Source organism: Apium graveolens, chromosome 4, assembly GCF_009905375.1.
Source record: "Apium graveolens cultivar Ventura chromosome 4, ASM990537v1, whole genome shotgun sequence".
Lineage (NCBI taxonomy): Eukaryota > Viridiplantae > Streptophyta > Magnoliopsida > Apiales > Apiaceae > Apium > Apium graveolens.
Genome location: NC_133650.1, coordinates 284,488,940 through 284,501,040, shown reverse-complemented (window position 1 = coordinate 284,501,040; position 12,101 = coordinate 284,488,940). Strand labels below are relative to the sequence as shown.

Below are 12,101 nucleotides of genomic sequence, written 5' to 3'. Positions count from 1 at the left end.
ACTGGTTATCTTGCAATACTGGGACAGGGATATTTATATCTTTAGACTTCCGTTGTGGATACAAAAATGTAGGCAGAAGACTAGAAGTATAATTTTCCGTGTGAGTATCTTTTTCTTTTTCACTGAGATTTCCAAGGGACGATCAGGCAATTGCAATGTTTGCATACCTTCACAAAGCCCCAAATTCCCAACTACAGAGAAAGCACTAACTAGCATTTGAGAACAGACCTTCATTAGGGACTTTACCTTCAAGCTTGTTGTTTGACAAATTGAGCCTGATTATATTTGTTCCATGAGGCCAGCACACCATATGGGTCAGCTGTTATCGAAGCCTTTATAGAAAGCAATGCCCGTGGATCTGTGACATTTATAGCACTGTATTATATACGCGGTGCAGTGTGGTGCAAGGAATTTATAGTATTTGTTTGAAAATTCACACATTGTTGAGGTCTGTCATGCCAAAACTAAGAGTATTGTGAACTGAGCAAAGCTGAAAGTCATGGTCTGAAAATGAAACTTCACTACTAGAATTCGTTGCAAGTAATTATAAATCAAGTTATAATCAAGCTATTAAAAATTGAAGCGGGTAACTGAAAAGACCTCCCATTCAGTCATCGTAATTTGTCAATTTTTTCAAAAATATTAAATTTATAAATATTGATCTCCGAAAGTTACTTCAGTTAGTTTCTGCAAATGCAAGAAGATGCTGTCACTAAAGCTCATAGGTAAAGTTGCAACACATTTTGGTTTAGGCAGTTTCACAAAGAGCAAGTGTTGTACTTTAAAGTTGCATTTATTTATTTATGAATGAATTATACAAAATGTATGTGGTCAAAACCAAAAGTCTTCCAAAAGGAGTACAAATGCATAGGCCTCACATGTATTACAGAACAAGAAGCAAAAAATTTGAATTGTACCCGTACACCATACTGGAACCAGGAGCATCATTGTTATGCTTGCTCAACTAGTTTTAAAAGTAAAATAATTTTATTATGAGCAATATACAAGTAATTTCATCGAAGTTTTAAAAGTAATAATATACAGATACCTCTCCTCGGTATCAAAAACCTTTAGGAGAACAATTACAACAAGGAATCTCAACTAACTGGCTACTGTAAGAACATCTGTGGCCGTGAAAACTATTCAATTTCCTGAGCTAGAAAAGTACTTTGAACAGCGGAGTTTTGAACTACTGCAATTTCTCTAATGCCGTTACTTATTGTTTTTCCTTTCGGATTTTATTGCCTCATAAGAAGTCATAACCTCCTTAAATTTCGCTTCGGCGGCTACTGCAACACATTACAATATGCAACAGAACAGGGAGACAGACATCAGAACAGTAAATGTATAAATAGCTCACTTAAATGGCTAATCAAGAAGTACCTTTATTATCCTGATTCTGATCTGGGTGGAACTGCTTAGCTTTGACCCGGAATGCAGTCTGCAACATGTTAATATAAATTACTTTTTATTTAAATATCTATCATTTTCAGGGGAAATTTTCTAAAATTTATCTAAATCTATGAAAGAGACATTAAAGACACAGAGCAACACACTATTGCATTGTGAATATATAAAAGTGCGTCAAATTCAATAAAAAATATAAAACAATGTTCTCAGAAAACAAGTTTCAAATATATATTTTAAAATCACAGTTACACCATGTCAGAGTGGTGAAATGGTGTCACCCCTCTCACAAATACATAGCAAGAGGTATGTGTGGGGTCATTGATGAGCAATTAGCAGAGGAGTGAATAAATCATTCTTAGCTAGCCTTAACTGGCCTTAACTGGTACCTTACACCTTTATATTGTGAGAGCACGTGTGACGTGACACATTTTGACATCGTATAATAGTGGTCCTCCTGCCGAAATGGAGCGACAGAAGTTTTGGAAAGTTAAGAAAAGGCGAGGCAACACATGCCATTCATCAATATTATGTGTCTTCTATAATGTCAGGACCTGAGTTTGTAGTTTTATATATATGAATGTTTGTGTTTTTTATGATTACCAGTGCAAAAATGTAAAATATACAACAGAGAATTGAGATAATAAAGATATATATATATATATGTGAGAGAGAGAGAGAGAGAGAGAGAGAGAGAGATCCCATTTTCAGTAAAATATACATAATCCAAAATTACAAACTCCTCTACTAATTATAGACTCCTGATCCTGAGTCCTGATTAGCTAAGCTGAATACTTGGAATGACTCAACCATGCTTGGACTAATTTTCAGGATTTCCACGATCAGTGACTGCATTTGTACTTTTAGCATTTTCCAGTGTTTTAGTGACAAAGTAGAAGATAAGCAGTAAAGACATAGTATTTAGCAGAGATTCAAAGAGATTAGAAGAGAAAGGAGATTCCGAACAGAAATGGGAGAGAAAAGAGAGGTACAAAGCTTAGAGAGAGAGATTCAAGGTAGGAACCCTTGAGAGAGAAAGAAGAAAGCGGTGGAAATGACTTCCTTTTCATATATTCAACATAAACTGAACACAAGCCTCCCTTCACTATTTATAGACCGACTTGTAACTAACTAATGAAAGACATAAATCGACTGAACTACCCTTACTACTGACTTGCACAACTATGCAAATCCTGACATACAAATGCGGTGATGTATGCAGTTAAGGCATCCTAAATAAATATGAGAAAACAGAGCTCAGCTAATAGTAAGCAATGTACTAAATCCTCATCATAATCTCAAATACATTTCTCCCATTCCAGAAAAGAGTCCATCCCAGTTGAAAAATATTGAGGAATGTTTTCTACTACAATTATGTGTTCACTTGGAGATAATGGAATGAATGAGGAATGAAATATTGTAAACAAAATCTCTGGAGAAAGATGTTGGAGAAATTGGTGAACAAATATGAGGGAGCTTATAGGAAGATTGTAGGGAAAATGATTAAGAGAATGGAGCGTTACTTTCAAAACATGTGGGTTGGAGTTCTAGTTTAAATTGTTTGGAGAGGAATGAAGTAAGAAATGAAAATTATATACATTTTCCCCAATCGCCCCCAAACAAGAGTACAAATTTCTTTCATTCTCCCCTCATTTCATTCCATCCAAGTGAACACAAACTTAGTTGCAAAACTGGAGAGTAGATATATGCTTATTAGCACTAAGATAATGCAACTATTATATGGGGATGACAACTCTTCATACACCATAATAAAGAGAAGTACTGAAAACTCCTTTTAAAACGGACTGCGGTATTTATTTTTACACGATTCTCCGTTTTGGACAAATTCTCATGAACTGGTTTCTCTTCATTGCTAAATTAATAGGTTTTTAACTCTGCATAGGAGAAAAGGTAAAGAACATCAAAGTAATTAAGTCGACTGCTCAACGGAATTTTCCAATCACATCTACACAAAATATTAACATTCAAACATTAATTTCATGAATTCTGATAACACCACTATGCATTTTTACACAGTCTAATTACTATCTATCATAGGTCCTGTGCAATTGTCTGATATCCACTCCTTTTAGCAATTTTGTAATTTGGGGTGTGTTTTTGGTTAATTTAAATTTGGCGCTTTTGAGTATAAAGAACCCATATCTTACAATAAGACATTCAAATATACAAATATCCATTTAGCAAATTTTTTTTTTTTTACAAATATCCAACACGATAAATGATAATTTAAAATAATTTTTTTTTGATATTTTGATAGAAACTGAATAATCATTACATATTTTTTCTTTCACTAAATCTTAAAATTTGATAATTACATCGGAGACATCCATGAATTACATCACGTGTACTCTTTAAGGATAGTACTTGGAGGCACAAAATGCACATATGGTTTAGACCCTATGGGCATCCCATTGCATTGACTTGTTCCAAGGGAAATCTACAAAATTCCCAACTTGAAGAAAGCATTTGCCAAAGACAGTACTAATGCTTTCACATGTAGCACGACTTATGCGGTAAATAAATAAATATATATTAATTCACCAACAAAAGGAATATATCACCAAGATGCCCATTGTTAAAGGGATGGGGGATGTACTGAACTAACTTCAGAGAAAAGTATAGAGAATTGAACAAAAAGTAAATATGGGAGTCCCCGGAGAACATAACGACTGTGTTTACGTCTTTTTTTCTGGGGTGTTTTGCATGTTTGTAAAGCAGAGGGTTCACCTTACCATAAGTGCTTTGATAGCAAGATGATATTTCAGTCTTTTAATACCAAAAAAAGCAAGTACATAAACATAATATAGTTGTAAAGATTGATAACATGTGAAAAGCTTGCAACTTCAAAAATCAGTAAACGAAGTAGGTTACCAGTACATCTTAATCATAGATAATGCAGAAGACATGGAAAACACTAATTTTATACCTTTATCTCATCTTCCGTATATGGTTTTGTCCTCGTCCTGTCAAAAGGGAAATTTATATAGTAAGATATTTCTAAATCATACAAGTCTTCAGATAAACTAATTAGTAACATATGTTGTTGTCTGCTTTTCCGTAACAACTCAACAAACATAGTTGAAAGTAACCTGATATATGGAAATCAGCACATTAATTTCCACGAACAATAAAAATGAACATGCAATACACCCACCCACACCATACAACAATAAAGTCATTACACAATAACAATATAGAAGCTAATGGTTAACATCAGAAGCACTTTCTTTGATTGTTGCAGACTTCTTGCCATTTTCTTTAAGTGCTTGATATACATACTTATTCAAGGTACAGTAGTTAAAAGATAACATCAAAAAAGGCATGATTTTCGTTTATGGTTGCTACAATGACTTAACTCATCATCTCAAGATAAATACATTTGACACAATTTTTAGCTCTTACTGTGTTGTTTATTGATCAAAATGGGAAACTGTTGGTCATTTGTTTGACGTGATAGTGTCATACCATATATATGCTCCACCATAATATCATTGAGATTTGAGCATCCATGATTCTCGTCTTCTATATATCAATTAATCAAATTATCCTAGTTCTTTATAAACTTTATTTCTATTTTTTAATTAGTGGTCAACACTAAAAAAGAAAATACTACCACAAAAGAAATAATATGAAAAGCTACCACAACTACCACATAAGAAATGATATGCACAAAAGGAATTAAAAAAAATAGATTCTTGCTATATAGGAACTTGATCGAGAACTAAAAAATACTTGTTAACTAAAGCAGTGATATAGAATGGCATTCCTGTAATATGTAGGAACATCAAGATATACGTATTCATATAGTTCAATACCTGTCAAGACCCAAAACTGTGTAGTGGTGGGACAATGAATAGCTTAAGTTATTTTGTGGAGTCTGACCATAGTTAGTCCTTCGATCTCTGCTTGATGTTTCTGTCTTCCAATACCAATCGTCCCTTTGAAAATGCTGATGATATTGACCAGGGCCATATTCTCTCCAGCTCTCATAGCCCCTTTTATGTTTGTTTCTCTCTCTATTAAACACACTCTGCATGCGCCTTATACGTTCCTTGGAAGCACATTGGAGAAAAACAATTAGTCATACAATCATTTGAACGCAGTTAATGGTCAAGTACATAAGAAAATAATAATATGCAATTAATTCTCATTGAAAATCAAAGGTACAAAATCTAAAAAAAATCCATGAACATTATCTATATTACTATTATAGACGTGGATCAAGGATAAAATTAACAGATTACCAGTGTAATGTCATTCTTATATTTTGGACCTACCTGGAAGCATAATTATAAGTAACAACTCAACCAAGGACTGGTCTAGGTCAACATCATAAACAACAAATAATAATTAAATACAAATCCATGATCGAACCTGGCAAATGGGATGGAACACACACTATATAAATATATAGGGTGTGTTGTGTGTGTGTGTGAGTGAGAGAGAGGGGGGGATGATTCTTTCTAGCTTATATGTCAAAGCCGCACCTATATGATTTTCTTTCTTATTATTTGCCCCATTTAAAATTATCCCATCAATCATTCAATTCAACATCTGCACACAAAGGAGCAAGCAAATTTCTGCCTATTTGGGTATACCATCATATTTGTAACCATGTAAATGAGAGTCTTACTACTTAAAAGATTACTATCATTACATGGTTAAATAAGTGATGCTACAGAAGAATTATTATCTGACGTGCCTTTTCATATTAAAATGTTATTTAAATTTATAAAGTTGGATTTATCTTCAGAGGAAACGACAACAGAATGATGTTGGCAAAGAGTGGTTTGCATGGCACAGAAAAGTTGTACATGTGGGCTCAGATACACACATACAAAAGAAATAAGGAGGCCCAGATTTTGGTTAGTTTTGGGGTGAGCTGGATAGCTCATGACATTTGAAGTTCTTGAATATCTAAAACTAAATAGATAATATTTAATATGCCTAAAATGAAATTATGCATCCATTTTAGGATGGATAATGTTCTTTTTGTCAGTAAAATGCTGACGACTACTTGTTGGAGAGTGACATTTATATATATATTTGTATCAGTGGATTTAAGAAAGAGCTTAATGCAAAAATTATTATCATCAAGTGCCCGGGCATCAAATGAGTAACAAACTCATAAAGAAATATAAACATGTTAAAGTGAAAAGTACAATTTTCAAAGCTAGATTTAATTCAAACATCTATGAGTTAAAAAAAAGACGAAAAGTAAATAAAGGCTGAGGTTATTTGATTCTCACCACTCTCTCCAGTTCTTCTTCGTATTCTTCCTGCATTCTACGATTATATCTTTTCCATGCTTCCTCTTGAAAACTTGTGCGAAATGTACCGCCTTTTGCTCCTTTCCACGATGCCTGAGATCTGGTCATCTTGTCATGGTCGAATCACATGAATAATCAGATTGAGTAGCAAATAAGAAAAACAAAAACGTATTAATACGACAAAAAATTGTATACTATGATTTAAGATCAGAGAAATTAGGAGACAAACAAATTAAGTGGCTTCCAGACTCCCAGAATAAACTTGGTTACATTGTATGGTTCAACTTAGTGAGACTTTCGTAATTTGCCCATAAATAATCGTCATACACCTGAAGATGGCTAGTTTCCAATAATCACTGATTTTAAAACTTCCATGTAAGTTTTAACATGTTGCAACTATAAATCATTTTACAAATTATAGCTTTGCCTTATTAACTTGGAAGAAATAAATAAAAATAAAGAAAAACTTATATTACTAGTTATAACTTAAAAGTAAATGTTATATAGATCATGAAATGGTATTAAAGACACCAATCACTGTATATTTGGTATTTTGGAAGTTAAGAATAGCTGTGAGAGATAACAAGTGATTTTAGTGGAGAAATATTTTCCCGAACGTGGGGGCTCCGACTGTTAAATCATTACACAAAACCATGTACATTATGAAAGAATAAGATATGGTGGGAGTTATGGTGGGGTCCTCGGCACCCAGATGCCCCCACCTTCCCTCTATCCCTGGTGCTTCATAACCTTATTTAACAGTGGAAATTCTGATTTATTGATTGCTTTACACCTGAAGTCTCACATATGTTTTAGATGCAGATAAGAAGCCTTCAGAGTTCAGAATGTATAAACTGGCAGAGAGCCATTCGAACGTGAAAATCAGTGTAGAATACTTCATCTCCTAATCGTACTTTATATTAGTTTTAGCAGAGACAAAAAAACCACTACCTGAACACCAAACCAATCGAATGTTGCCCGCAACTGCTTAACCTGCCAGATGGTTTAACTATCACATACTATATCCATGCAACAGTTTATGCTTGTAAGAATTTGCATTTAAAGGTAGATTTTATTTCTAAAACTTTACCCAGCATGGACCTTCATATTCCTATTATATAAAGAATCTAGAAACATATTTATTAACATATCACACTTTTTTTCCAAACAATCATGCATCAACATAACAGAACTCAGAAGGACTTAAACCATAAAACTACCACAATCATCTCAATAAGTCACTGAACACCGCCACCAGGTGACTATCTTAGGTCTGTAATTCCTGTTACCCTGACTCTTTACTTTGCCTTCAGTACCTGTGGTGGGCACTCGAAACTCGGACATGAGTGTGGGCACTAGACATTTATATTAGGCGAAAAACATATTAAATCCTAAAAATATTGATAAGTCCGACTGTAGAACATGAATCTCTGTTGGACACTCCAGAGTCCAGCCGAATCCAGATTAAAAAGGCCATAACCAACCAGCAAAAAGCCCCCAATCTCAAATCAGACCTCTCAGCTTCCCCCAATAACCACTCTCGTGACAGTAGATGACATGACCAACTCCAAAAACCTTCCTGGTGGTTCCCCACATCTAAGATCTACTCAAAATTTATGCAGGAGTACCACACTCTAATCTCAGCTCGCCCGGAAGCAATTTCGAAACTTTGACGAGACAGATGACAGCAACCAATTTTGACATTGTACTGGCCTTGTTTAAAACTGAAAGTTTTCTACATCACCAAGACGCATGTAGTTGTGCACCAATCTTGTTTTCTAGACAATATCATTTTTATGTACATACTATGGATTTTATGATTATTTGGCTAGTTTTTACGAAGGCTAATGTCTTTGTTCTTGATTTTTCGTTATTGTAGGAGCAAAATGCCTGGATATAATATACTGGTCTGTCACGTTGTTTTACTCTATGTTATTGTATGTCTTTATTCCCCAACAAACCCTATCCTTTGTTTTGTATGCCTTTATTTAGCCCCTCAACATCTTGGAAATTTTCCATGGTTGTAAACATCACAGGATAAATTTCAATTTTAGTCTTCAAAGGGGTCTATAAAGAAAAAAACTCTACTTTATTGTATAGATAAGGTTCGTGCAAATCTCAGTCTCCTAAAGCCTTACTATAACTATGACCCTGATTACCTTGGCTAAGCATACAAAATATATCCACAAACTTGAGAAAAAAAACAATAGAAAATATAGACCACACTTGGGTTATTTGAGCTGGAGGATGCGTAGACTGAGATGAAAGATCAAAGATTTAAGAGACCCACATATGGGGTTGTTAAAGACAAGTCTCGTCTTCTCCATGTCAAAATAATTCTTTTATACTCTTTTGTGACAGACTAGACAAGGATGTCGCTCGTGGCGCAAACTCAGAAGCTGCAAGCCAAAGGGGCAACACAATACCTTATGGCTAATATGAAGGAACCCAGAAACAAAGAAATTACAAATGTCTGATGCCAATCGAGTGAAACCTATTTAGCAAATTAAAAAACCTAGTGAAACCTTTATAACAATTAACAGGTTACCTAATCCCAAAGAATATGATTTGGTTTCGCAATATTTCTCTCTCAAAATAAGCGCATTCTTACAACATACACACTAAAACTAACAACAACTTATCTCTCATAACATGACATTTTGCAATCCATTCAAAATCCTGAAAAATAGAGCCTTCTTTTTTTAAAATTACAAATTTCTTTGAAAACTGACGTTTATCAAGTATTCCATGTCTTCCTTTCTCAATAGTGAAGCTAAAACGTTCCCAATCAACCTACCTCGCCCTATCTCTCTCAAGTCAGTTAATACCCTAGCAATCTAAAAACAAGAACCCCAATTTCACAACGCGAGTATTAACCGAATGAGTTAGGGTTAATCTACCAGCCGCAAGTATTACTCATCTACCCCTCATCAAATCCCTACTTCAACTTGCAACAGGTCAAGCTCGATCTCTAAGACGTGGAAATTACGGGCAACAACTATCTATCTACATTTCAAGCTCACCCAATTACTAATTCTTACTTCAATTCAAGCTCCACCACTACCATCAACCTAATACTAATAAATCAAGAACCGGCTATCTAAAAAACTAACCTAATAGCACAATTACCCACAAGACTAATCACGTAAAAACAAACACTAATCAAGAAAAAGCAAGAAACCCATCAAAATCACAAACAAAAAAGAACATGGGCAAGGAAGAAATACAAAAATAAAAAAAAACTTACAGCCAAAGTAGTAACACTAGCTCCAATAAAACCAAAAATCAAGATTCCCCATATGCGCATATCTTCAGACTCTTTGGTAGCTTTACTTTTATTACTATAATTATTCTTTTCATTTCTATTTGATTGTGGCCATGGATTTTCACCTCGCTCTTCATCATTCTTGCTGCTCATCTCAGACTATTTTTTTTTATCTTTTTTTATTATTACTTGTAGTTGTAATTCAAAACCTATACAAGTGGTTTATTTATAGGTTCGCCCTAGAAGAAGAAGTGTGTATGTATGTTCTGTATCTATCTTTTGAATTCCGGGGCTAATATTTACTCGGTTTAATTATGTGTAAATATGATCCGAGGTTCAATTTCAGGTTTCATACAATTGGGATGAATGCCCGTAAAGAAATAATTCGATTAAAATAATATTTTTGTAATTTTATTTTTGATTTTTTTTTAAATTTAATAAAATAACATTTTTTATTGATATCAATCATCTATCTATCTATAATCTATTACGGCAAAAGTTCCACAACCACGGTTGTTTCCGGACTGCTGGTAAACCAACAAGGAATCCGCAATAATTCATTGCGGAAGTCCACCATCATTGCGGAAGCCACGTGGACTTCCGCAATGATTCATTGCGGAATTTATTTTCTTCTTTAATTATTTTAAAATAAAATAAATATTTCATCCTTGTATTATATTTAAATTTTATTATTAATATTAAATAATTTAACTATAATAAAATTAAGTATTTCATAAATTAAGTAAAAATATGTACCACTGAATAATAAAATTATAATTCAAATATAATAATACTCATTTCATATTTGTTACTATTAGATTATTTCGAGAAACGTTTATCCGAGAAGGTTTCTGATTCGTAAACTCATGAGATCATGAGTTTATGAATCAAAAATCATGATGGGTACACGTTTCTCAAAATAATGTATAGTAGTAATAATTAAATGAGTAATATTTAATAAAAATTATTAACATTATATTACTTAATGAAATATATTTTTACTATATTTATAAAATACTTTTCGAAAGATATAAATGTGAACATAAGAAGCCCACTTTATAAATATTTAATTTATTATATTTGAATATATATATATATATTCATATTTATATTTCAAATTTAAATGTACAAAATTTTTTATTTCGAAAAAAATGATAGAATTTACACTCAAAGTACTTCATTCGTGGTTATGATGTGTTAAAATATTTTGATACATAATTGTATATTATTTTCTTCTAACCGGGCTTTATATCATAAATAAATTATTCTAAAATTAATATTATATTTGTTAATTTTTTTTTATTTTTTTAGTGTACTTATTTTACCAAAATAGAAGGTCAAATCAACAATATTTATGTTCAAAATTTTTTAAAAAATGATATAAAAAATTTATATAAAATTAACAAGGGTATCAAATTTATAACGAATTTTAAAAATTTTTATAATTTTTGTTGGGACACAAAAAAAATTATTTAGAAAAAAGAAAAAAAATAACTGTTTTCGCAATGATTTATTGCAGAAGTATATGTTTCTGCAATGATTCATTGCGGAATGAGAGAAATTTTTTTCAAATTCGCGCGTCACTGGCACGTGGGTTGGTTGAAAAATTGAATACTCCTTCCGTAATGATTCATTGCGGAAGCATTAAATGCAACATCACCTACCTCCATTAAATGCATTCTTACCAACCTTCTTTTTCGAATTTTCAAATATAAATTACTTAAAAAATTTATAAAAAATTGAAAATAATATAAATTCGGTCAACAAAATTACACTGCTTATTTTCTAAAAAAAAATTTGTACATTTTTTTTCTTGAATTTTTTGAAAATATTTTTTATTTTTTATTTTTTAATTACTTACTCTAATTTTCATCTTTAAATTACTTCAAAAAATCATTAAAAATTAAAATTAATATAAATTTAGTCAAAAAATTACAATATTTTTTTCTCAAAGTTTTTATTTTCCCACATTTTTTCTGAATTTTTTTAAATATATTTTTATTTTTCCTTTTTATATCACATAATTCGAATTTTCAAATTTAATTACTTTAAAATATCATAAAAAATGAAAATTGTAAGGTCCCAATGCGTTTGTAGAAGGGGGGGGTTGAATACAAACGGTACCGAATAATCGAATA

At 32.3% G+C, this 12,101-nt stretch overlaps 1 protein-coding gene across 2 annotated transcripts; it reads right to left on the bottom strand.

Moving 5' to 3' along the window:
- Nucleotides 1–829: 829 nt before the first annotated feature.
- On the bottom strand, nucleotides 830–10,260 carry LOC141721118 (uncharacterized). 2 transcript variants are annotated; one of them, XM_074523876.1, is made up of 7 exons: nucleotides 9,946–10,259; nucleotides 7,650–7,691; nucleotides 6,678–6,806; nucleotides 5,244–5,479; nucleotides 4,355–4,391; nucleotides 1,384–1,441; nucleotides 831–1,289 (listed from the first exon to the last, which is right to left on the bottom strand). In XM_074523876.1, the coding sequence occupies exons 1-7, from the start codon at nucleotides 10,114–10,116 to the stop codon at nucleotides 1,213–1,215; spliced, it is 750 nt and encodes a 249-aa protein (XP_074379977.1). In that variant the 5' UTR covers nucleotides 10,117–10,259; the 3' UTR covers nucleotides 831–1,212. The 2 variants fall into 2 exon arrangements, with proteins under 2 accessions (XP_074379978.1, XP_074379977.1); XM_074523877.1 differs by lacking the exon at nucleotides 7,650–7,691 and having other exon boundaries at nucleotides 830–1,289; nucleotides 9,946–10,260.
- Nucleotides 10,261–12,101: the final 1,841 nt, after the last annotated feature.